At 40.0% G+C, this 26,703-nt stretch overlaps 1 protein-coding gene across 2 annotated transcripts in view; it reads left to right on the top strand.

Moving 5' to 3' along the window:
• The window catches only part of SRGAP1 (SLIT-ROBO Rho GTPase activating protein 1), a gene marked incomplete at both ends in the record, with an annotated part of 150,652 nt that overhangs the window by 103,367 nt on the left and 20,582 nt on the right, over positions 1-26,703 (top strand). Inside the window, 9 exons of one of the 2 annotated variants that reach the window (XM_082308064.1) lie at positions 5,736-5,957; positions 6,756-6,857; positions 8,556-8,753; positions 8,873-8,957; positions 13,327-13,354; positions 16,500-16,533; positions 19,677-19,737; positions 19,900-19,977; positions 21,505-21,639. In XM_082308064.1, the coding sequence (XP_082164190.1) occupies positions 5,736-5,957; positions 6,756-6,857; positions 8,556-8,753; positions 8,873-8,957; positions 13,327-13,354; positions 16,500-16,533; positions 19,677-19,737; positions 19,900-19,977; positions 21,505-21,639 (943 nt within the window). Of the gene's footprint in view, positions 1-5,735; positions 5,958-6,755; positions 6,858-8,555; positions 8,754-8,872; positions 8,958-13,326; positions 13,355-15,891; positions 15,995-16,499; positions 16,534-19,676; positions 19,738-19,899; positions 19,978-21,504; positions 21,640-26,703 lie in introns of both variants that reach the window. The other variant, XM_082308063.1, reaches the window with a different exon arrangement.

The raw sequence follows: 26,703 nt of genomic DNA, 5'->3' as shown, positions 1-26,703 counted from the left end.
TAGTTAGGGCGTGTCTGATAAATGTGAACTTTGAGTTCTTCCTGGCTGCTGGAAAGGTCCCTTTCCCTCTGTTCCCAGCACCCCCACCCCTTCAGAAGTTGGAAAGATGCTGGTTTTGTCTTCTCTCCTGCCTTCTCTTTCGGAGCTCACATTGCCCAGTGAATGTCTACAGTGCATCTTTCTACTTGGTCAAAACTTTTTCAGGTTGGAAAATGCACCTGTTTTTTACCTATTACATCGCTGTCCACAGAGGCTGCTGTGGCAGCGAAAGCTGAGGGGAGGAACCATGGTCCTGGAGTTTCACAAAGAATTGCACGGAGAAGCAAAGTGAAGCTCTCTCTGCATGTATATACAAAGACAACGCTCTTTGCAGTTACTGTTTGAGAAGATATTTACACAACCATGAAGACTATAGCTTTCTAACTGCTAGTTTTTAATAGAAATATACCTTCCATAGTTTTTAGTAATGCAGGAAAACGGTACCTAGTTTGCATGGTTTTTTCCAAGCCATGGACTAATGTAGACAATAACATTCTTTTGGCAAAATGGCTTTAGAAATGACTCTTCCCTAAGGAATTTAAATGGAAAGTCTAGCTGCCCTTTGCATCACTGTTTTGTAAGAGTAGGCTGTAAACATGTGCAACCAGAATTTGTTTCAGAGCCAATTTAATCCGATTGTGAGCTTGTTTAAATGAAGTGTCTTTCAGACATTTGTATTTAATCAGAATATGCTGTGAAAGCATTGGTATCTAGACAGAGTGTTTACTACTTGACAAAGGAAACGCTTTTTGTAAATGCAAGAGTCTTGGCAAGATTTTGGGGTTATATCATTGGAATGTGAGACATGCTTCCCACTGCCATATGTTGCAACAGTCCAGGCGATCTCATTCTGTAAATCTATTAATGTAATGGTACAATTTGGAGTTTTCAGAGCAGTGGTGGCAATTTCATTCTTTTCCCTCTCTACTTTGTCCCCATCTGCCTGCCTGCCTTTCCGTGCTTGCCTGAGCTCTCTCTTTGCCGGTACAGAAGGGGATTACTTCTCCTCTATGTCTGAATTCCAGTTAACATGGAAGGGATTTAGATCTCCCTGAGCTGTTGGTTTTGCCCATAAATGAAACTGAATGTTTTCCTACATTACTGAACAATATGTCTGATAAAAATGAGATAAATATATGAAGGAATGCAATGAACTGTTCAATATATTTTTTGTAACAAGATTCGAGAGGGTTGTGGGATATTAATTTTTTTTACAAAAAATTTCATAGTTTTTTCATTTGGATTTCACTGCAACTTTATTTGTGAGACTCATATGGAAAATCCTAAATTGCAGTTCCTCAGCTGAACTCACTCTGAACTGCTCAACTCTTTCATTTCATTAACAAAGCTCAGAGCTTCTGACTTAAAACGGTGATGTGTTGTTCATCTTAAGCTCTTGTGATAAAAGCAAGATAAAAATATTGCTGGAGTCTTAGCTGGATGTTTTAATGCATTTAGTGAGCTGAGGGTTGGGACCAGCATTTGCAAAGAAAGTAGAGGGATAAACAGGATTTGATACACGCAGTATATTTCTGTCCTCTGCATATTGTGCTAGAGGAATTTGAATTTTCTGTTGAATATTTCTTCTCTGCTGACTATATAGTAGGATCTAGTTCAAGTGGAGGTCATGATTAGTTTTTTTTCTTTATTTGTGTTATGTAAAACGTAGCAAAGATTACTTTGTAGCGGAATTAAATAAGCTTTATCTAGTATGTAGAAATTATTGTTTTTAAGATTGTGGGTTTCAGAGGAGCAACAGAGTACACACCCCTGCTAATCTGACTGTTAGTACCAACATCTGTCCATATGGCACATACTATTGCTCATTTACTTGAAGATTTCCATGTAACTGAGTTTATTAAGTTTATCTGGGTATAAGAGGAAGGTAGGGACCTTTTTTCAGACTTACCGTGCACTCATGATCTGAAGGTAAATGCTAGGAAATAATGATCTAAACAATTTGACTGTAGTTCTGCTGCTAGAATAAATAAAATATTCATGTGTTGGTGTTTCTTAGAGTGGAGTTTCTGAATCTCTGATTGCACTCTGCATGCTTTGGATGGTTAGGAAGTTAGGGAACATTTAGCTATTACGAACTTCATTTATTCTCTAAAGGTTCTTTGTTAATCATTCATAGAACCAAGTTTAAAACTAGGCTAGAGTGTGTGCAGCTCACAATCTTTATTACATAAGTTCTCATAAATATGATATGTACAGCCAGATCCCTTCGATTTGAATGTTGATGTCTGCGTAACAGGATGATTAGAAAGTGACTTATTCAGAGGTTAAGGCAGGTTTTTTTATGAATTTCTCTCTCCATTGGCATTTGAATTTTATTATTATTCCTGAAATGAAATTAAAAGCAGCTTGCTTGTTTGGCTGAAGCTCTGTGCTAAGCACCACAGTTTGTTTTGTTCAAGCTTAAATATACTCTGAGGAGCAATAAAGACAGTAAATGCTCTTGAGACTGCTTCAGATTTAATTCCAAATAAGAATAAAATGCAAATGACAAAATTAATTTTTCACTCATATCCCACATGCATCACTCATCTCCCTCCACTTTGCCCAACCAAAAATCTTTATGAATCCAGAAATGCAATAAAACTCATATAGGCTATGACTTCATTCTCTCATTTCTCATCCTCGTGTCTTGCTGCATCCACTGACATCTCATCTCTCTAGCCCATAGATTGATAGCAGATCTCATTGGCTACCCAGGCTGTAGCCTTGGTCTGCTGATTAGTGAACCTCAAAGATTCATATTTATTTTGGCCAACAGTGTGGTTGGTCGCTTGAACTTTCCAAATCTTTCTACAAATCTACAGATTTTTCCTGAAAATCCTGTAGACATGCATGCATGTGTGTGTGTATCTGCATACATATGTACTTTTTTGCAACACTAGAAAGGTTGGTGATTTTTTTTCCAAGTGTGGTCAGACAAGATGTGGTGGGGGCAGCAGTTTAGTGGCAGTACCTTGAATTTTTAGTCTTAGTAATGAACAAATACCCAAAGTACCATCTGCATTATAGACAACTCTCTTTCTAAACCATGACTAGTATTAGCAGATTAAAATGGTACTCTCCTTTCTGAGTAGCCATGAGTTGATACTGTGACAGAGCCATTCCCCAGTTAAAATCATCTTTGTCTCCAAATTTTGGAGAAAGTGAACTGTGGTCTGGCAGAAGTAAGAGTTGTGATGTCTGAGTGTTTATTTTTGCTTTAAAAAAATAACTTTACTCATACAAATTCAATTTTTACTTAAGTCATTGAAGCAGAATTCCAAATTCAGGCATTTCAAATTCCATTCAAAGAGCCACTTGTGATAAGGCATTAGTTCGGGTTCTGGATTTAGTTCTTATTTGCTCTGCAGGCATTGGCATTGCAAGAAAATGCCTTAGTCTGGCAGGATATTCTGCTTCACTTGAAGAATCCCTCTTCTTGGCTGAGAGGCCGTATTTGTTACCCTGTTCAGCTGTCATCACCTGCAAAAGATGACCATGGTGATAGTTACTGAGTAGATTAAGGGTTAAACAATGAAGTTCTTGGTACAGTTACAGCATAAAGGCTGCAATTTTATATTCCAACTTGCAAAAAAGCTGCATCAGAAACCCACACAGCTCTAATTGTGAATCAGTAAGCTTTCTATTAATACTCAAATTAATCCTCTAGAGCCAAAATTCAGGCTCTAGATGCCTGCAGTTTTATAATACATGGATAGTCGGCCATGCTAAACCTGGCGTTGCCCTCTATTTCTCATTTCCTCTCAGTTTAATCTTCCGTGAGGTCTCTCTGAAACTAATGCACATGAAATGAAACAGCTGTCCTGATCCACTTTCTTATCAGCACTTTTAGCCTGTCTTTTTCATCCAAGATAGTGAATTAAATATGAGATCTGATTTGACACAGAACAAGAGAAAAACACCAAGAGACTTTTCCTTTTAGAAACAATATTTTTTAGGTTGTAGGTCTTTGAAATATGGATGTGCTTTAGTATAAAAGTTGAGTGGCTGTTTTAGTAAGTGTAACACAAATTTCCATTCTATAAATGCAAAAGAGAGAGGTTAACCTATGTGTGTTTGATTGAACATGACTTCTTTTTACTGTTTACTTTAACAGTAAAGCAACTGGGTTTTGGAGAACCACTGTCCCATCTGCAGTAACTACCTGGAGTACTTGCTAGGACTGGAAGCTTAGTCTTTCTGGAAGCTTTGTTGTGAATAAAACAGCCCTCTGTTTTCAGATTTCAGAGAGCAGTTTGATCTCTAGTCATTCATGCACCTCAAGCAAGGTGTGAGGGGTTTCTTTCTCTTCTACACACAGGTGTAGGTATGGTAAATAGGTTGAAAACTCTTTGCCATGCAGTGTGTGCGTCTGTATGTCTGTCTGTCTCCATCTCTCTCTTTTTCTCTCCTTTTTCAAATCAGTAAGAAGAAAGAGAGGGGAACATGATCCCATGAGTCCTAAGGGTTTGTAATAGCTGTGAGGGAGGGATGCATATAAACGTAGTCTACAGTGGACTGAATTCAAATTACTTCTTTATACAACCACATCGCTTAACTTGTGAGTCCTGCAGGGAAGGATGATTGTCTTCATTTCATTTCAGGACGGGTGGCTGGGGACTCAGGGATGCCCTAAAGCGGCGTGCTCCCTGACTGCCCTAGCCAGGCATTGGCCTCTGACTGGGACAAATCTCTTCTGTTCAAATAAAGAACATGGCTTTGTATGCAACTGTTAGCAGACTGATGTGCCTCTATTGGGGTGACAGAGAGGTTTTGCGATACATCTGCCGTTACCTGGAAGCTCACTGAGCAGAAGCTGAGGATTTTGTTTACTGTGTAACGTGGGGAAAAAATTAAGGAAACAATCGCTTGATACGCTACTGCTGTGACATTTTAAAAATATATTCAGCTGTTCCTCTAAAATATTAACCAATCATGAATAATGCAAACCGAGGATGTTTAAAATTCAAGAACAAACACAACTTTATGTTCTACCAATTAGGTTTCAATTACCTTCCAGTGTTATTCTCACCCCTAGAAAAAAGACATAAATTATGACTTTCTGCATTTAGTACCATGATGTACATTGCTGGCTCTGTCTGAGCATGGGAAATAAGGTTGTTTACAGTAAATACGTTTTCACCATCGGGGAAAGGATGTTAAATCATTCTCGTTGCATCAAAAAGCGTCTTAGATGGATCACTAATGCAAGAGGCAGTTGTGGGTTTTTTTGTTTGGGCACAGACATGGTAAGCAGGAATTGCATCGTTTTCAGTTTGGTGCTAGCATTGACTTAGATGGTGGGGTTATATCAGGATGGGTTTAAATAGATGATCTGAGGCTTACATATGACAATAATACTGAAAAGCCCACTTGTATGTGGAGTCCCAGACCTCTTCTATGTAAATACAGTCTGAGCATCTGTACCTGATAAACAAATGCAAACGTATTGCCATAGTTGTACACTTGATCTCTTTTTTCAAACTGTCCTTTAATCTTTGCAATAGAATGAGGATACTAAGTACTTACTGTCTTGACCCCAGTATTGTATTTTAATTTACAAGATATTTTGTAAAATACTTCTAAAACAGAAGGATTTCAGGACAGAAAATTTTAGTGCTAATTTGTGACTTGGGATATTGGAACGATGTTCCTCCTTTTTAATTTATTTTCTTTTACCTTTATTGGTTTTTTAGTGTTGCGATCTTGGATACCACGCTAGTCTGAACAGAGCCCTAAGAACATACCTTTCTGCAGAGTATAACCTTGAAACTTCCAGGCATGAGGGCTTAGACATCATTGAAAATGCAGTTGACAGCTTGGAGCCACGAAGTGACAAGCAGAGATTCATGGAAATGTACCCCACTGCTTTTTGTCCACCGATGAAATTTGAATTCCAGTCTCATATGGGTGATGAGGTCTGTATAGTGACAAGTATCCCCACGGTGACTGTTTCAGTGCCTGTATACCAAGATAGAGAACTTGTCCCCTTTTACAAAGAGTTTGGTAAAAGCTGCTGTTGCTACCCAAAAGCAAGTGGATCAGCAATAACATTTTGCAAAACTGGCAGCGCTGTTCTGAGCTTCTTCAGAGCTCTCACGTAAAAACTGTTGTGTGTTGTTATATTCTGTATTACTCATAATGACATCGCTGTGGGTTTGCTGGCCAACCTGTGCTCAGCCCAGCACCGGTGTAAGTAGTGGCTTTATGTCTTCACTACCAGCCTCACCCATAACAGAGCTTGTGGGTGCTATTTGAGAGCAGCTGCAGAGCTGCTCCAAATTATGCATGCTGAAATGCAGCCTTTTCACCTTTTTCCTCCCGCATTTTATCATCTGGAGATTTCAAGCGTACTGGGTACCCCAGCTGTGCCCTGTTCTGCTACACCAAAGGCCAGTAGCAAAGTAGAATGCAGAATCACGCATATGCATCTTTATTTGAAGGTAACTCCAGGGTTAGCATTTCTGTGTGATAGAGAAGCAAAGCAAAGCAGCCACACAACAAGGCTGTGCTCTGTAGTCATAAGATGCGGTACGTAGTTCCACACCTTGTAACGCATAAATACTTTCAATTTAGACGGACACATTTAATTGTCTGCTTTATTAAATTTTAATGTCTTTGGTAGAAATTCACCTAGTTTTAAGGAGAGCAACCAAAGACTATTGACTGGTTTTTTTCTTCCTTGCATCTTACAGCTCTTTTTGATTCTTTGATAGGTTTGTCAGGTCACTGCCCAGCAACCTGTGCAAGCAGAGCTTATGCTTAGGTATCAGCAACTACAGTCACGATTGGCCACACTCAAAATCGAAAATGAGGAGGTAAGATCTGTGTCTACACGGGCTATACATTGAACACCATTTTCAGGAAGGTGCGGTGTTTTTTACCTTGTCAAAAGCATGTGAATGACCCTGAAATGGCTTCAATCTGCATGAGCTGTTTTAATTTTAAAAGTCAAACACCGGCAAATATGCTAAGGTAGATTTTTGGCTGCTTTATAGAGGTTTGGAAACTTCATCTTTTACCTGTCCATACTTGCACATTACTGAGTTATGTGTTTTGCAGATGCTTCACTGAAAACTTGTTGGAGCACTTATTTTTAAAGTTTTGTGGCAGAAAGCCACTGAGCACAGTTACTGTCTTCTGTGACCACCCTCTGTCTAGTCCCCAGATTGCTACTTCTGAAGTACAAAGGAATTTGGACTGTCTTTTGTGGTAGCTGGGTCAAAATCTCTTGTGCTCCCAGCTACAGCTATTTATAAACACGCGTAATGAATGCCTGTGATGGGAATAGCTCACCTAGGAAAATAAAATGTTTTTTTTTGTAAAATACAGTAAAGCTATGATGTTCTCTTCTTCCTGCTCTGGCAGCAGAGAGAGGCCTCCCAGTGGGTATAAATTGCACTTTTATGCAATTTAAGGCAGTGTTAAAAGCCCTCAGTTTAAATGAGAACCTGTTCCTAAATTAAAACATAAGGATAATTTAATTTCTTGGTGTAGTTTTTTGATAAGCTTTCAGGATTCCAGTTTTTCTCATTCTATGTTATGTGCTGAATGCTTAGAACAAAATATTAATGTCCGTGAGACATGTACAGTAGTCTTTAAAAAATCCCATTTGACTTCAGAAAGTATCTCAAGGTAACAAAGATGAGAGGAAGGAGAAAGATTATTTCTTTCAGTAAAGTGCAAGGGCATAGGGGGAGAAATCACGTTGGCAGGCACAAAAAGGATATTTGCCTACACTGGAGATGTGTGTAGAAGTGTGCATGATTCAGTTAAATTGACTCTACTAGACACTCTTCCGAAGCAGAACTGGGAGGTGAATCACATCCTTGTGAATCCTGCCAGTTACTTCATTGCACTGGGGAAACACTGCATCCCCTGTTCCACGGCCTCCATGCCCTGGTTCCCACTATGAGCGACTGTGCTCTCCATAGCTCATAGGAAGTGCTGTGAGGCTGGCGTGTATCGTTCTTTCTCCAGCCCCCTCCTCCAGCTGTGTATTCCACTTCTGCAGTCTAAACATGCTCTGCACCATAGCACTCCGCAGAACGGTGTCACAGATTTTTATCTTGGAAGAACATGTTGTTCTGGCAGCCAGATCCTTAGATGTACACATTCAATCTAACACGTTGACCACACATGGGAGAGTTGACCCTTCAGAGCAGTGGATCATCTCTGTTGCCTGTTGTCCCAGATTAGGGACCATAATCAAATCATGTCACATTTCAATTCTAATTTCAGGTAAAAAATGCTTGAGAGTGCTATACAGTCAACACAAGAGTGCATCCATGTTTGTGGATTGTACCATGGTAAAGCAGAGAACTAGATAGGAAACCTAATCATGTCATTCTTTGGTTACATAGATTCCGTTATAGTACATCTAATTTTTCACGTTCACACACCAGTTTGTTTGGGGGAGCATGCCAGGGAATTATTCTGAGTAATGAGCTTCCCTTCTAAGCTGTTCTGGTGCGTATTTATCTTCCCATTTGTTAAATTGTGCTTTTTAACACCAGGTTAAGAAAACAACAGAGGCTACCCTGCAGACAATACAAGATATGGTCACCATTGAAGACTATGATGTGTCAGAATGTTTCCAGCACAGTCGCTCAACGGAGTCTGTGAAGTCAACAGTCTCCGAGACATACCTGAGTAAGCCTAGCATTGCAAAAAGAAGAGCTAACCAGCAGGAAACGGAGCAATTCTATTTCATGGTATGTTGGTTGCTTCCTCATTCATGTGATACAGACCAAACACCTGAAGTAAACATCATGCAGAAGTTCCTGGAATTTATGTGCCATACATAGTAATAGATTGATCTGCATCTCTACAGAAATTCAGAGAGTATCTGGAAGGTAGTAATCTCATCACAAAACTTCAAGCAAAACATGACTTGCTGCAGAGGACACTTGGAGAAGGTAAATATCACACAATGAACTGAAAAGTGATTTCAGACTGTACAGTGAACCCACTGAAATGCCAAAGGTATAGAGGAAAAAAATTAGAAAACTTAAAGCTTAATTATCTGGTAAGCATAGATTTGATTTTTACCAGTCATAGTTTTGGTGCAGGGGTAAGAGTACGCACTATAAACTGATTTTATTTCTTCAACAGATATTTATTTCCACTGCGCAGGCATGTAGACAAGTGACTATATTTGGAAATGGAACTGTTGAATGAAAAATCTCGTGTCTGAAAGGAGAGCTGACACAGTCAGTGCAGGGTGATTTAAGAGCTGTGACAAATGTACTGTTTCTACTTCCTAACGATTTCTGTTGACTTGAGGTTTTTTTAAGAGTTGGGGGAGAGTGATATTTTTTTAAGCGTACAAAATTATCCAGGGTGCATCTCTTACAATGGACTCACTCGCGCAACATTTCTGACACGTGGACATGAATGTCCTTCTTGCAGCCTAACAACTCAATGGAGCATTTATAAAAGGTAAAAGGTGAAATCCTGACCTCACTGATGTCAGTAGTAAGATTCTTATAGACTTAATTTAATATTGGGTTTCTATAAACTATTTGCCGAACGTGAACTGGAATGAATGAAAACTTAATTAATAGCCCCGTATCTGTTGATTATCATTATTGCATATAAAATTATTGCATTACAAATTGTGATAGCAGAGAATTATCCATTGTCCTGAACACTCTCCACAATTTTTAAAAATACGTCTTAAAATATAGACTAAGTCAGCAGACATCCATGATCAAAAGAAGTAAAGCTGAATTAGGGCAGTAATGAATCAGGCACTATGCACAGCTCAAGCCCACCTCTTACCAGCCCTTCCAACAGGCACTTCCTCATGCACCAAAGGGAAAAGGAGAATCACGCTGCAAGCCTTGAGGACTAGCCCCACAGAGTGTTACAGACTTGAGAGGGAGTGAATTACACCACAAAGAGTAAAAATCCTCTCCTGAAGGTTAAAGACTGTAATTCAAAGTTCAGACTCAAGAAAGGAAACTTGTTCTGTAAAGAGTGTCTCTAAAGGATATGTCAATTTATTTTCTTTTTACTGCCAAAGATCTGTTATTAATCAGATCTCTTCTTGCTTTTAATGCAAAAGCCCAGATCCACAAATCCAGTTGTGGAGGTGCCTAAAGAGCTATTAACAGTTCAGTGGCTATGACCCAAACAAAGCCCCTGTCCAGGGAGTGACTAAGGCTGGGGCTAGGAAATAAACAGCATTTTCTTGCAAGGCTGGACTGTAGAAGATGGTAGCTGTTTTTACACAACTAACTACATTATGTTCTTATAGAAGTTTTCATTTAATAGGATTTTTTTTTTAATGTGTGCATTTTGAGCAGTTTATGCACACAAAACCACATGCAGCTGATGTTAGTCAAAAAAAAGAGGAAAATTTTCCTCCAAAAGCTCACAGAAAATGTATTTGGAAAAATAAAGTGAATGTTTGTTATTTGGAAGCCCAGTAAAATGCATGATCATCTACTAAAGGGAGAAAGATAAAAGGCAACAGAATCTGTTGCCTAATGCATTTTGGAAAGAAATAAGGAAAGAACTGTATGAAAGGAAATCCAAAGAAAAACTTCTCAGCAGGGTGACCGAAGTGATAAATTGCCGTCAGGCTCCGGGCCATTCTGCAGTGCTCAGGCATGCTTGGACTCTTCTGTTTGAAGAGTTCCCTTCGACCTACCAGCTGTAACCCCAAGCAGTTAACCTGTGTTGCCCACAGTGTTTTTGCACATAGTTGTTGTCACATCCTCACAGCATAGCACATACAAATAATACCCCAAACGTACATGTTTACATTCAAAGCTCGTATTTGGAGCAAAAGCCATCATTCTTACAGGTTAAAAAGTTCAAGTACCCCTTCTATTGAGGCATGTCCTGCATTAAAACGTACATGCCTGGGAAGGAGGACCTGGATTATGTACATTCCTTGAATGGGGATGATTGAAAGGATAGAATTACAGTGGAATTACGAATGTTATTTCTGTAGCAAGTACAAAAATGAATTTGTAGGAAGTGAACTACTCCCCTGCTCCACTCAAACTGCCTTTTCTGAAAACTTTCATGTCAGCAAGACAGCAGACAAATAACACAGGGTGCTGTATTAAGTAATGCAGGGGAGAATGCGGGGAGCGGGAGAGGATTGTCTGAACTGCAAGTTTTCCTTTGGCACCCTCTCTTGCTTTTATTCAGACCTGTACAGTGTAAGCATGTAGGCTGAATAAATCCAGATTCCAGTCTGGTGTCCACAACATTGACAGCATTTGGCTTCTGTTCCAGTTCATCACCTGCCTACTACAGTCTGTTGCTGTTTATGGATACACCAGATACATATTCATGATCTGCACAAGGCAGATAGATGAAGTGCTCTGTGCTGAGTCTGCGTCTACAAATTTGGAAAAGTAAATGAGAAATGTTCAGATGAATTGCTTCTAAACATAGGAAGCACACTGGTACTCATATTAATTCTGACCCAAGGCTCATCTATTGAATGAACAAATGAACAAAGCAAAGGGAAATGCAAGAAAGAGAATAAGCAGTTGTAAAAGAAATTGCCCCTGTCCCCCAGATAGTTTCTGCCCTAATCTGTTAAATGTCAGAGATGTGTTTAAAATCCCCCAGACTTGGGATTTCTAACGTCTTTTGTTTTACTAGTATTTATTATTGGGATTCTTAGTCTCAATGAACTTTCCTTGGTTACATGAGTAGGGAGAAGTCCCTGGCTTACCCTGTTTCTGTCATAGGTTATTTTACATACTCTTCTTTCATCCCTCTTTTTCACCTCTCTAAAATCGATGCCAGCAGTCTTTACATGTCTTATTAATGCCAGAGATTTTTCCCAGAGCTTATTCTTTGTGCCACCTTCTGTGGATCCCCATTGTTCTGGTACTGCACAATATATTTTCAGATTAGCGTTTTCAGTACTGTGCAGTATTTCAGTGCACCTGGACATTGCCACGTAATATTATGTTTTACATATCACTGTTTTTCATTCTTTCTGCAGCCTGACAAGCTTTTTACTGTCACTTTGGAATTGAGTGGTGTACTTAGACCTAGCCCAAGTGATGCTCAGAGTGATTTTCAGTCAGTACAATTATCTGTAGTTCTGTTAGCTGCATAGGTGTTTAATTCTTTCTTCCCTAATATCTTACTTGAACATGTTGATACTGAATTTCATTTACCATTTTGTGTCTTGTTCCTTAATGATTAAACCCCTCTGAAGGGCTTCACAGTTTTGTCAGGACTTGATACAGAAGTATTTCAGTCATCTGCACAATATTCTGCCTCCTTAGTTGCTGTGATCTCCCCAAGACATTAATAAATGTATTATGTATTATGTAAATGGTCCTAATGGGAAGGCTTGAGTAAATGACTGTTACACTTTTGTCATGATGAAAAAAGACCATTTAATTCCACTCAGTTTCCTTTTTCTTCACTAGTTTTTGATCAATGAGAATATTTTGCCACTCAATCCATGGCTGTTTAGTTGCTTCAGTCGCCTCTTGTGAAGAAACTTATCAGGGGCCTTTGAAAGTCTAAGTAAATTAATTCAACTGATTCTCCTTTATCCAGTATTTTACTGTCATGTTGAAAGAATTCTAATAAATTAATAAGGCACAATCTCCCTTTGGGAAAAGTGGACTGGTTGGAACTTATCATACCATGACCTTCCTACTGTTTCATTATTTTGCTTTTCATTATCATGAGTTGACACGGTGCACATGCCTGACTTACTGGTCTGTTGTTCTGCAAAGGTTACCCAGGAACCTTTCTGGAATACAGTATTTGCTTCTTTACAATTCTCCGCAGTTCTCTGTGGTGTTTCCCAGTGGTAGCATTGCATTTTTTTCCTGCAATACACAGACAAAAGAGAGGAAAGAGTCTTTCAATAGCAAGCCATTGGTGTTCTAGAGCTCTGTATTTTCAGCGCTGAACAGGTTTAGGCACAAGGCACAAGGGGAGATGTAATCTAATCTTGGCACAGCTCTATTGCCATGCTGATTTACCCACTAAAACACATGAGCACAAACAACAGATGTTGTTGGGAGTTTTACTTCAAATTATTTACAGTATCAAGTGACTCTTTAATCTTTGGGCAGGCTTCTTAAAAGTTGTTCCATAACATGGGTTGCGTTTGTATTTTAAATGTAACTGTGGAGATGGTAGATAACTGCACTGTCCTGTTTGTTCTATAATTGTATATCTTTTGCTGGTTATGGTTAAAAGTAATTTGCCAAGCGTAGTTTAGATACAAAAAAATCTACCTAAAACCTGCAAATGATTGATTGTTTCCTGTTTATTGAACTTTTCTAGGTCACAGGGCTGAACACATGACAACAAGGTAAGATATTTTTATTTGACTTGATTAGAGTTACAAATGTAATAAAACCTTAGAAATTACAAATTTTAGAACAAGTTTGTAAGGGTATATAAAGTTGTTGTTGCTGTTACATAAATTGTGTACAGACACTGTGTGTTTTAACATTCAGCATTTCTGTTTCTGCATGCTGATGGGTAAAGGACCAGGCTGTTCATCTTCCTCATTTGTGTGAGCCGCTTAGGCCAGTGTCAAGGGTGGGACAAGCTGGGAGATCCTTGAAAATATTTGTGAATCGCACATCAAATTGGGAGGTTGCAGGGGGCTTTTTGGTGCTAGAAAAGAAATCTTTTTCAGTTGCTAGAGATACCTTGCCTCTCAAGGTTTGTAATTCACTTGGTCAGGATACACAGTTCAGAAGCACCTGATACAGAAGTGCATTTAGGGGATAGGCTGCATCTTTGACAACCTAGCTCTGGATAGGACTACCTGCCTCCCCCAGCATCCATGCGTTCAATACTTAAGTGGGTCTGTTTATTCACAGAAGAGGAGGGACATAGTGTTCGATCTCCCTGCTTTGTGCAGCACATACTTTTTCAGTTGTGTAATGCCACCCCTGCGACGCTGCCTCCAGACATAAACACAGATGAGCACACTGCAGCCCCCAGGGTATCAGACTGTGGGGGGCAATGGCAACTGTTTGGATTTGCAGCTGCCACTTGTGTGTATCACTGCTACGGGGACCGCCCTTCTCATCCTGGTGACAGCAGGAACATCCAGCCCAGCTTTCCTGGTCTCACTCTTCCCTTTCCATGCCATACATCTTTGCTCAATGCTTTTTCTTTCTCCTTTTTGCTCCTGGACAGGAATGGCCTTGCTACCACCCCTTGTCTTTGGATTAAAAAAAAAAAAAAAATATTGCCCTCCCAGCTAAGAAGTTTGGATCCGGCTCTGGCTCTGCCTTTGCTGGGCCACGTGGTTTTGTATAACTTCTGCCTGGCCCCCATATTCCTGGGGACATCTCTACAGGCTTCAGACCAGCCTTTCTCCCACCACTCCACGGTCCATTTTAGCTCTGTAAAGTTGGACTTATTCACCTTCTTTCCTTACCTTTTGTGGTAACAAATCAGAGCATTCTTCCCAATTGCTGACGTTAATTCTGAGACCTGTGCCTTTAATTTTAACTCTGCCCCCAGATTCTACCAGGAATGCATGGAAGTCAGCAAGCTTATGTCCAATGAGAAAAATGTTCTTTCTTGACTCCACAGCAGGTGACTCATCAGGCTCACATCATCCTAAATTCCCTGCTCTGTAAGCAGCTGGAAGAAGACGAAGGGTTTAGGCAATGATTTTACATTAGTAAAGTGGGGGAGCAGCTTGAAGCCATCTTAACTCCTGTCTTCTCACAGCTGGTCACTTAGAGAAGGAAGCTCTGAGGGAGCAGGGCCTGCCTGTCCGTTCCTTGGTACCGCTTCCCCCCCTCCAGCTGGGACCTGCGTATTGCCCCAGGGTTCGGTTAAGTTTTCAGGCTGTAAGACATGCAAATGGAAATGTTCCTCAAGGTCAAAGTTAAATTGTAGAAGGGAGGAGGTTATCTTTAAAGATGAGTTTAAAATAGCAGGTAGTACCCAAACAGACCAAAGTCCTGGCACTTAATGTTCTATGCGTTATTGTTTTTCACTGCTTCCTCCCAAACATTTAATTTTTTGCTAATTCCTGAAAAACCCATAGAAATATTGGACTGCTAGTGCAGGGGAACTAGGGAAGCTGTTGGCATGCAAAATGCCCTGACATTCACAAAATAAATTGTGACCTAGAGAACAATATTTATTTCCTGTAATCTCTTTCCGTTGTAGTCATCACATGTGTAACACACTAGGTAAATGTTTTGCAGACCAAAGTTTTGTGTGTTCTTCCTTTTGTTTTTTTGCATTATGCTGCTTTTGTTTATTTGTTTCAAGTTGATGATATTCTTTTCATTCCTTCAGCTAATTTGCAAGGTGTTTCTTTTCTTGTGTGAAGATGTTGATGGTTGGTTGTGGAAGGCTAAAGCTGTTTGACCTTCCTGGCTCTAGTTGAAAATGCAGATGGTTTGGTTTTGAAGCATCTTAGGAGTGTGCTGAGCAGCTTTAATTTGCATTTGAAGCTTCTCCAGCATGGAGCAACTTTTCTGCTTGATAAGAGGTGCTTCGAGTGGCCTGTGTTCTGCCGCGGCTGGCAGGATGAATTCCAGTGGTTGCTGCACATTTCATGCATGACCGCAACAAAAAAGGCCATTCCGATTGTGCAGTGTTTGGAATAAATGTGTATGGTAAAACTGCAAAGCAGGGATTCATAAAGAGTGTCAATATTTATCCATAAGTAATGCATTTTTAGTGGAGCAGTTCTCCACTCCTTAATCACTGTTACACTTAAATTTGATGGAAAGTCTTTATTTGATAAGTACTGTGTTTATTTCTCCCTTTACAATGTTCTGTTGTTTTGCCATGAGCTTACAGACATTTCATTTTATTGTGTGACTTAATTCTACCTTGCTCAGTAATCATATTCCCTTCCCTTAGGCCTCCAAATCTTCCCCCTAAGCCCCAGAAACACAGGAAGCCCAGACCCCGATCACAGTATAGTGCTAAGTTGTTTAATGGTGATTTGGAGTCATTCATCAAGGTACTGGCACCAGCCACCCCAGTGGCTGATCTCAACACTTCTTACTATAATGGTCATCACCTCACATGAGCTGAGGCAGATCATTATGTTTAAGTCTGTCCTGGGGCTCTTTTCTTTCCCGGTTGATCAATATAATACTTCCTGAAGTCAGAGGGAAAGAGGGGGATTCATTTCTCATGTTAGCCTCCCTACGATCTCGTTAATCACGTAGGGATTGGCAGCTTGGTTTTATTAGGAAACTTGGCATCATGTAGGAGATAGGATGTAGTGGTGCATCCCACGACTTAGCACAATTTCCTGCTTGCCATTTTCATTATGTTCAGTATTCAAAGTCCGTGGAGAAGCAGTACTACCCTGGGTTTGATATCCAGCTTTTGATTTCCTATGACTTTAGGAATTTATTATATTGTGTGAAATTGTGATCACCGCTATTCTGGATCTTGTATCTTTGCTGTATTTACTATCTTCTTCTTTCTCATACTTTTATTTCTAATAATGCTTCTAGCCGAGGCCGAAGGAACTCTCACACAAGACATCAGGTATAGTTCTGGTGACAAGAGAACCATCTCCGCCTCGTTCTCGGGTTGCATTCACGGCTGGCTCAAAATTAGTTCTTTCAAAGACCTGGAGGGAGAAGTTTGCATTAAGAAATAAGTGTACGAGTACAGCAGGCAAAACTGAACCAGAGCATAGCTCTGGAGTGATTGTAGTCTTAAATGATGGATATTTCCTTATTCGTTAACAAGCACCTGCCCATCATAGTCAGTTAGTGCCTCTGGACACTAGCTGACAGAGCTAAGGGAGAGAAGTCTTCAAAAAATATGTAACAATACAGTTATAAATGCAGTGAATGAAATTCCTGACTGCAAGCTCTGTGAACTGGGTTTGAATGTTACAGTTTTGTTTTTTTTTTCTTCCTGTGCAACATAGGTAGCGGCAGATATTTTGCAGAACAAATTCTGTGCTCAGTGGCAGCGTACGAGTTTAGCTGTCATTGAATCAAGCTTTCAGCCACCCTCAGTACAACTATAGGGAAAACGATTACTATTATGCAGGTGGTGCTGTGAGGTGCAAAGACTTTCAGGAAATCATCACATGATGCAAGAGATGAATATCACAAACAGTTCCTTGCTCAAGGATGAAAATAAGCAAAGAATCAGAAACTCCCACAACAAAAAGCCCCTGGATTGGAGAAGCACAGAGCAAATCAGAAGACATGGTACCCCGTCGTTTTCCCTCACAGAGAAGAGGGTTATGCTACGTGTCAGTGTGGGTGACAGGGCTTACTTGCAAGTGGAGAGTCCTACACAGTTAGTCTTTCATGAGGCAAGAGGAAGAGAAAGCTGGTAGCCTTATGACAGATTTCCCGCTGTGGGAGCTAACCTAGGAAAGCATCCCTGCCCAAAGACCATGTCGTTCCTGATAGGGTTGAGTCATTTTGACAGGCACAAAAGGATTACAGCTAGTGAAATACAGTATTGCACCAGATTGCTTTTTGTTACATTTGTGCATCATAAGAAATGATAATTAGTCCCAAACATACATTCACTGACTACACACATCAGATTAAATTCACAGCAGCAGTAGGGTCACTGTTCATGACATTTCACCAACACAGATTGTTACTTCAAATTGTTTTCATGGCACTAGATCCAAAATCCAAAGCTGTTAGTTTAGATTATTTCAGGGAATTACTTAACTACAAAGTTGTGTGTGGCTCTGAACAGATTCTCCAAAACCAGGTATGAAAGTAATTTATATTTTTGTAATTTCTTACTGCAAACACTATCTTTTCCGAGGCTTTACATTCTTTGCATGAACCAGCGTACTAACAGGAGATACGGGTGCATGTTGTGCATGTTTGTTAATACTCTGCTTTTTTTGGAGGCTGCTCGGTGTTGGTGAAGATGACGGTATTCCTGGGTTTAGCAACTGACCTGTTACATGAGGGTTTTTTTATTCAGCTGTTACTGACTCATGACACAACTCAAACAGAAAATGCTCATCCAGACATTACTGGTTCTTGGCTAGCCGGTCTTTGCTAGGTTTTAAATTAAAAGACAAACAAGCCACAATTTAAATAGCATAATTAGCCGCACAGTCTTTTGTAGGCCCTACGAAAACAACATGGAGGACGCAGAAGACCAGGGGTTAGGTTATCTGAGGAAGTGCATTGTTTCATTGCTTCACTGTGTGTTATTTTTCAAACTTTTTTTAGTAGTTGGCTTTTCTTCTACTTGGGTTTAAATCATAAACTTCCCATTAGTGTAATTTAGCATGAAAATGAAGGACTAGTTTGTAAGGGGAAATGTGTATTCTGAGTTACAGGGTGCTTTTGAATTCATGGTTTTGTAATACAGACTGGTTTTGTATGAAACTTTCAAGTGAATTAGTCAGTTCTCTGAGTGCTTACATATTCGAAATTCATTTGGAAAGAAAAATTATAGCTTCTGAGACAAGAATTTCAAAGGTACCTATTATTTATGAAACAGTAATTTTTTCAGCGTAAGCAGCAACTTTTCTAAATAATTTTTAATCATATGATTTGTGTCTTTAATAGATAGTTGATGACTTGTAGTCATTAATGTGCTTGGGGTAAAGCGTCCATTTTTTAAAGTGCCAAAACACACAGATGAAGGACTGTGATGGTTCTTTTGGAAAATCAGCAATTTAAAAGAAAAAGACAAATAACCCACTGAAAACTAGTGTATAGTCATCTTCTCCCCCTACCATCACAAGCATTTTTTCATTTTTATTAACACCTCTACTTAACTGAAGATGTAGCTGTAGACCTGCTGCTGTATCATGGCTGAGAGGAGGAGCTTTGATTCCTGTGCTCTGCCAGCTGCAGGTGGGGAGTTGTAGGCTGTGACCTCCCTTTCCCAATACCTTTTTGCCTACAGAAGAGGCAGCTGAACCACATGCTTGGCTCAAAGCGGCTGCGGTTCACCACCCAGTGTATTACCAGCTAGTTAGAGCAGCCTGAAACAACGTGCCAGGCCATCATCTGCCCTGTGTTAGGACACGCAAATCAGCAGAGCACGCAGGAGTGCTCTTAGGTCGGGAGGGAGACATCTGGTACCCCATGCAATGTCATTTGGTGGCGCTTCCTCAGGAACGTTACTGATAGTCCAGCAGGTCCAAAAAAGGCCTTTTCAACTCTGTGTGATCAACGTGTTTTACCAAAAAAAAAAGGTACCTCAAGGAATTAGGTCCTGTATAATTAGGTCCATGTAGGATTTTCTCCACCAGGAAAAGAAAGGTAAGTTAAATGGATGCAGAGAGATCATCTTCATCATGAATTGTTATTCTTAATAATAAACTTTTTAAAAGGCAAATTCACTGCTTTAACTCATTTTGCTTCAAAAATCTAAAACACATGCATGAGCTTAGATGTCACATACAGTGTTAGCCAGATACAGTGGCAGAGGTAGAGTCTGAATTTCCTGATTCAATGATTTTAATGAAGAACCATAATCTTTTCTCTTCACCTGTTCCTTTCCCTCCCTCCCTAAATGGGAAGAGAACTCTGTTAGAAACGATATGTTTTCTTATGTGTTTTTTGCCAGCACTGTATGTCCATCTGGATTGACCAAGAAAATGCATTTTCACATTCAGTCCAGAGTAGGGAGGTTTCCTCTGTCTGGTCTGCAGTTCGCTCTTTCTGCTCTTGTTTTTCTAGGATTCAGGACAAGTCATTCCTCTCATCGTGGAAAGCTGTATCAGATTTATCAATTTATACGGTAAGCTCTGAAACATACTATGTCATTTGATTATTGGCCTGACTTTTTTGTGTATCTTTTGCATAATGCATTTACCACTACAGCTTTGTTTTTAAAATAGAGATTAAAAGTGTTTTAAAAACTAGATTCATTTCTCACGACTGTCTCCCATCTTTGCTGCAGGTCTTCAGCATCAGGGAATTTTTAGAGTGTCTGGTTCCCAGGTGGAAGTCAATGATATTAAAAATTCATTTGAGAGAGGTAATTGCATTTTCATTTATTCGAGCACCTTAATATCTGACATTTCACAATCTCTTAAATTCTAATTACTTTCTTGGCTGTTTAAGTAGTTTGTATGCACTTTGTGTACTGTACCTAAAACTTTGCACCGTCATATGCTTAAAGATGAAGTATAATGATGACATGTACATGTTTTTCCCCTGTTATGTCCTAGGAGCTTGAGGTTGTTTTTCAGTTTGTTTAGAAAAGGCATATGACTCTTGAATCAACTATAAACTTCAATCTTTCCTTAATGATAAACTGCAAATAATAGTTTGTCTATATTTTATTTTAAAGATCCTCAGAAAGGAAAGATTATGGTATTTAATTACATTCAAGAGACTACTTAACGCAATTTGAGAACCCTGTTACTTGATCTTCTGGAATACAAGTGCTCAACTTTCTGGTCCCTCTGCCAAAGTGGCATCACGATCAATAAGAATACAGGCTGTGAAAGGGGCGTTCGATTTTCAACCACTGTTTTCATTCCCAAAAGAAACTTCAGCCCCAGAGGAGGAATTGTGGGAAAGATACCAGGAAGTGAAAACAGCTTTTTATACATGAGTGGCTTGCAGCACTCAGCCTAGGATTGCTCTGCTAGGGGAGCCGGCATCCATCAATCCCCTAACTGTGTTAAAACAATGCTAGTTACAATTTCTTTTAAATCTTACATTCTCTTTTCTTGGGTCTTAGAAGCTGTTCTTTTAATTTCCAGAAAAACCTTTTGCAGATCATCTGCTAACCCTTGGAGCAATAAGTCTTGTGACTAAAAGCATGAAAAAATATGCACAGTATTTTTCTCCCTAGGATTAGTTATATATCTTGTTAAACCTGATCTCGTCTTTGACAAGATACATGAAGCAGCTGTTTTTACATGCTAAGTGAAGCCACATCCTCCTATTCTCCGGCTTTTAAATCTGCCTTATTGTTAACTGCTTCTCCTAGGTAGTGTTATTCCGGAAGATATATACATTTTAAAGTGTTTCAAAATAAAGATTAAGTCTTTAAAATTACACGTGGTTCAGTCATGGCTGAGGTTTCAGTTGGGGTTTCAGTTCCTATACAGTGTTTTCACAAAATGGTTGCATATATTCCTGAATGTTTTAATTTTTCAGAATGAAGACAGATTTCCAATTCGAAGAGTTATCTAATTCAATTTGCTTTATGTAAGCTCCCAAAGAATAGTCTGAGAAACCCTATTCAGTTAAGAACGTTTGGCTTTTTTATTTTACTAACTGTAAATCACATGTCCATAAATACCTAGTTGGAAGTTCAGGACCTAAGAGATCACTAGGTTATGTAATTTAGAGGAAGCTTTATTTAGGCTGCCGGTTTTAGTTTAATCATAGCCTGGGATTTCTAAATCAGTGTTTATTACCTTACTTGAATGCTTGTATTGCCACCTCCCACACACGAAAAACAAAAAACCCCAAAAATGTCACTCATAAAAATGTTGCATGCAAGAATGCTCCTGCATGTGTGTTTCATTCAATTTATTTACTTTTTAAGGTGAAAATCCTTTGGCAGATGACCAAAGTAACCATGACATTAACTCAGTTGCTGGAGTACTGAAGCTCTATTTCCGAGGGCTGGAAAATCCTGTCTTTCCTAAGGAAAGATTTAATGATCTTATTTCTTGTATCAGTAAGTAGAAATCTCTGTTTCTTTCTCAATAGAATTTTACTTTCATGTATACAATAGTAGTGTGAAAAAGGAGCTAACTTTACAGATTTTTCTGAGACAATTTGTTTGCCATCTGTAACAGTCTGGGTCAGTTATTAGTCATACTCACAGCTGTGGTTGTTCCCTTTTTCCAGTGGGATTAATGTACAGTACAACTCTTTGTTTAATAGGGCAGAAAGAATATCTTTTGGTATACAAGAGAGAGTTAAATTTAAGCGCATTATTATTTTCCTCTGTGCACTTGGTCAGAGAGAAGGGGATGAAGTCATGACCGTGCAAACAGAGTACGTTACTTTCCGCAAAGGTTTTCATGCCCCGCAGCTTGGAGTCAGCATTGGTGAATAAGTAACTAACTGCTCAACATTGTGTGGTTCTGGACCTTTATCGTGCTCAGCTTAAAACCCCCGATCCAACCGGCAGGAAAACCCTTCAGTGCAGGAACGGAGGGGAGCAGCTGAGTGTTTTCTGCAGAAGAGCCCGGTCTGCCTTCCGACACGCAAGTTGTGATGGGATGCCTTGGAGGAGCGTTGCATGGGTCTGTGCGCTGCTGGTGTTCATAGCCGGACACAGAAAGCTTGTAGTAATTTAGGAAGTTCTCAGTGGATGAGTGAATTGCTCTGGCATGCACAAAACCTCTTCCAGTTCACAGATCCATGCAGATGTTGAGGAGGGGTGAGGCCAAGCCAGCCAGGCTTACTGCTCCCTGTGGGTCCATTAGAAGTGGTCAGAGGTGCTAGCTTTGTGGAAGAATTTCCTCCTTTCAACCCTTCCTTTATAACTTGCCTGCTTTAGCTGAATGGAGAAGGAGACAGTTTCACAGGTAACGAGGGTCAGTCCTGTGGGATATTAATTAGGGCAGGCTCTCTCCAGACTGCGTTATTTTAGAAAAGGGGCCTCAGCCCAGCGGGCAGGACCACAGATGGATGTGTGCACAGTGTCCTGGGCTGGCCATCAGATGGGCTTTTCTGCTCCCGGCTGGGGGAACCTAACTTGTGTGGTTTCCATCCCACGTATGGGGGATTGCTGTAATTCAGCCTGGAGGTTACAAATGCACTGTGACCAGATCTATGTGCAATATTTTGTGTTTCATTTTTTTGTGGGGTTTTCTGCAGCTGTTGCTATTTACAGAATTTACAGAATTACAGCTATTTACCTCAGTGGTACTGAGGAGTCCTGAAGGACCTCAAAACCGCAGTTTAACAGTCTGATGCCTGATGCTGAGGGGGACATTGTCTCCTTAGGAAGCATATTCTTGGTTCTGCCTGAGTTCAGCTTTAGCTAACTGCGGTGCCACAGCCCAGAAAATGTCTGCAAGTCATAGAAATTGAAATCTAAAAAGGGATCGTTTTGACTGAGTGATTTTCTGTGTGACAGGGATGATGGAACTTTACCTAATAATCCTGTACTGATTTCCATAACTTCTGGATGAATTAAAGCGTGTCTGCTGGAAAAAATTATCGATTTAATGGCTTCAGTTGACAGAAAACCTACCACATTCTTGGATAAGCTGTTCAAATGATTAATCACTTTCATTGTTAAACATTTGTACCAGATTTCCTTTTCAAAATTCCTGCTGTCAGATTCTGCCCATTGGATCACTTTATGACTTTATTATTTTGACTAAGCATTAAGAAAAATAGAAATGGTGGTTCTCGTATGTGGAGATGGTATTGCACTCTGCTGTGTTGAAGAGCTTTAAATAGAATTATAAAATACCAAGAATGGGTATTCAGCTTACGGAGTTTATACAAGGGAGTGCTTAGGAGATGCAAAAATATTTGCCCAAAACAACCCTTTAAATGTGTGCCAAGAAGAGGAACCTGCATGATTTCAAAGAGTTTCCGTTCGCCATTGAAGCTTCTGAAGACAGGATGGGGTATTTGGAAAGAGGCATGGAAGTTCAATGGACTGAGTATGTGTACATGGCACCTGCGCAAGTGGGAGAGATTCACCAGCCTCTCAGAGCATCACTGTCTGAGAGGGATCCAGTTCAGTTATCCCAAAATGGTCTTTTGTTATTAAGAACTTCAAGGAAAACAGCAATGAATACTAGATCCCTAGCGTTAGGCCTTGGTTTCCTTAGAGGATGTCCAACTATTGCATGTTCAAGGTAGGCAGCGGATTATTTTCTTGCAAAAGAGTTGACAACCTTTTTTTAAATAACAGCGTCATTCAGCAGAGCTGAAATCAGTAACAACCAACAGCCTGGAACAAAGTCACTGCTTTTCCCAGCCACATTTTTAAATGAGACAATTATTGGGAAAGAGGTGTTGCCATCTGGTCCTGGTTTAGACTGGCTGTTCTCTGAGGCTGTCGTAAGTCTGGATTATCTTCTCTCCAACAGCTTGTCAAAACGAGGTGTGATGACTGAGTAGTTCTGCTAGGTTTGACTTCTGCTGTTGCTGTTACAGAACAAAGCAGAGGATTTTCTTCCTGATAATGTGTTGTAAGAGTCCCAGATCTGTTTCTGGCAGGTTTTGGAGGAAGCCAGGGAGGATGATTTTATTGTTTGGTTTGGCTTCCACAAGGTTATCTTTTGAGGCGCTCTGGAATGGCACGTCAATGCCTTCCTTCAGCAGAGGGAGGAAAGGTAAGTTTGGAACATGGCAGACAAAAGGGGTTTTCTCTTTGAGCACACTGGGGTGGGTTTAGTTTGTGTTGTTGCAGTGGGGGTTTTGAATGTGGTGTGAGCAGAGAAAGAATCTTCCTCGTGCCTTGCACCCACAGCCAGCCCCAGAACCGCACGCTGGGAACACTGTGTCTGCATCTTCTGATTATCTGAGAAGCCTGAGGTAGAGCGTTTTTACAACTGTGTACCTAGTCTATGCACTTCATTAAGTCGCCCACTACTTCCAGGGAATAAGATGTTGGGTTTTTTTTTAAAAACAACAAGCATTTCAGAATATACTACCTGTCACGGTTTAGTTTAAGTAGCACCTATGTGGTACGTACTACCAAAAACTATCTGTCTCAAAGACCCTTTCCATTGCTACCTTTTAACCTTAATGCTTGGTATATCTCGCTAAAAGGAAGACACTCTAGGCAAGATTTTTCTCCCACTTCAGACTTTGAACCTGTCATAGTTGCATTAGTTTCTTTTTCTGTGCTCATGTGGCCTCCCATATTAAGTATGTTGGTCTTCATGTTAATGGGAGCAGGGCCAGACTCCCTTTCCTCTATGACAATATACGTTAGTCTAACTTTAGATCACAATTGATATGTAAAGTCCAGAAAGCTTTCACATTTTTAATTAAGAGAGTTTAAATACTGTTATTCATATTGCATTCACTATCTGGTAAACAGCGAGGAAACAAACATTAAGTTGTTTTCAAATAGTTTTTACAAGATAAATGTCAGTGTGTTTTTTTTAATCGTTAGCAGAAATTGTTATAAAAGGGGGGAGGGAGAAAGCAAATTCATAAAGTTAATGTTCACATAAAACTGTAAAAGGGCAGAATGTCACACATTTTATATGGAAATGTAATGTTGCCAGTGAAAAACCCCTTGAAACTGGAGTACTTAGTTATGGATGTCAAGCATAATTGAGGCTACAGCTGCAAAATGAACCTTTCCTCAGTACAGCCATTGAGGAATTCCTTTGCATTTATGCATATATTTCCAAATGAAATAGGGCATTGTGATTTAATGCTTTCCCTTTTGCAAATACAGTGGAACAGTGCAAAATGACTGTGACTTTCAGGGCAAGCTGTATTAGTTAGGCTCATGAGAACAATGTTATTCTGTTTGGGCTTATGAAATGGTTTGGATAAAATTTGGGCCAAATTATGACTTCTCCAGAGCAAGCATGAAAGGTAGGACAGAACGTAAAGAATCCATCTGATTACAGGCCATAATTCTGCATTCTCAGCAAAAGGAGTGGCTACTATTGCGCCCAGCAGCACTTGGCAATCCAGAGGGTAAAATAAGGGGGGGAGGGGGCAAGGGAGGAGAGTTGCACTGTACTTCTTTTCTGCTCCTTAGTAGAAACAGATTGGGCCAAACACAAGCAAAGTATTTGTAACAGGAGTTACTTGAAAGCAGAGGGTACTGAAGCTGTGCTGAGGGCTGGCCATAATTCACCTTCACTGCTGGGGAACTGCAGTTCCTCTCCTGGTGTGAGCCCTTATACACGTGAATCACTTTTACATACCTAGCTGTGCAACGCAGCAGCAGGCACATCGCAGCTACCCAGACGGCTTAGCTTCTGCTCAGGTCGTTATAATGCTTCTTGGTTTCATCTCTGCTGCCTTAAATTTGATTTACTGAGATGCCAGGATGGATGAAAACTTACATCTTTTTTCCTTCTGCTTTTCATCATTTCAATCCCTTGCTGACAGCAGTGTCCATTTACCTAAAGGCGTAAATGTTATGGAAGGAAATTATTTTATTGCTCTTCCAGACTCTTGCCCATTACCTAAAAAGTAAAGAAACTATATTCTGAATTGTCCACTCTTCCTGAAGAAGTTTAAACAAAATGACAACTGTTTCCTTCCCTAAGTGACAGTGGAGACCGTTGTGTTTGTCCTCCAGTAATGTGTTCTTACATAGATCTGAAAGAGCTGTAAGTGGCATTGCTGAGTTAATATCTACATAGCTTTGAGTTGGATTGGACCCATCTACCGAAGTGGAAAGAGGCACAAATTGTTAACTTCAGCACTAATGCATATTCATGTAATTCACTTGTCAGCTGCAAATTGACCATAAAAATTACATCTGCAAGTGTAACTCAATCCCATTTGACGTTCAGCGGGTGTGTAAAATACGCATGAGGCATTCACTCTGTTACTAGTAGGCGCCACTCCAAGTGGAAGTAGCGAGTGGCCCCCACGCAGAGATACCACCTTGGATTTTATCCTTCAAAACAGTGGTCCTAAAGGAGAGAGAGCGCTTACATTACCACTGTTTGCTTTCTTCTTCCTTCTTTGTGCAACCCTTGCCTGTGAGATACGCTTAGCTTGCACAGCACTGGCTGTTGGGGTAGCACAATTCATTCATTGCTGACACTGGGTTTCTCCTTCCACATGT

Source organism: Platalea leucorodia (genome assembly GCF_965183815.1).
Source record: "Platalea leucorodia genome assembly, chromosome: 4".
NCBI lineage: Eukaryota > Metazoa > Chordata > Aves > Pelecaniformes > Threskiornithidae > Platalea > Platalea leucorodia.
The sequence above is the reverse complement of the archived record's forward strand: the minus strand, read 5'-3'. Positions and strand labels throughout refer to the sequence as shown.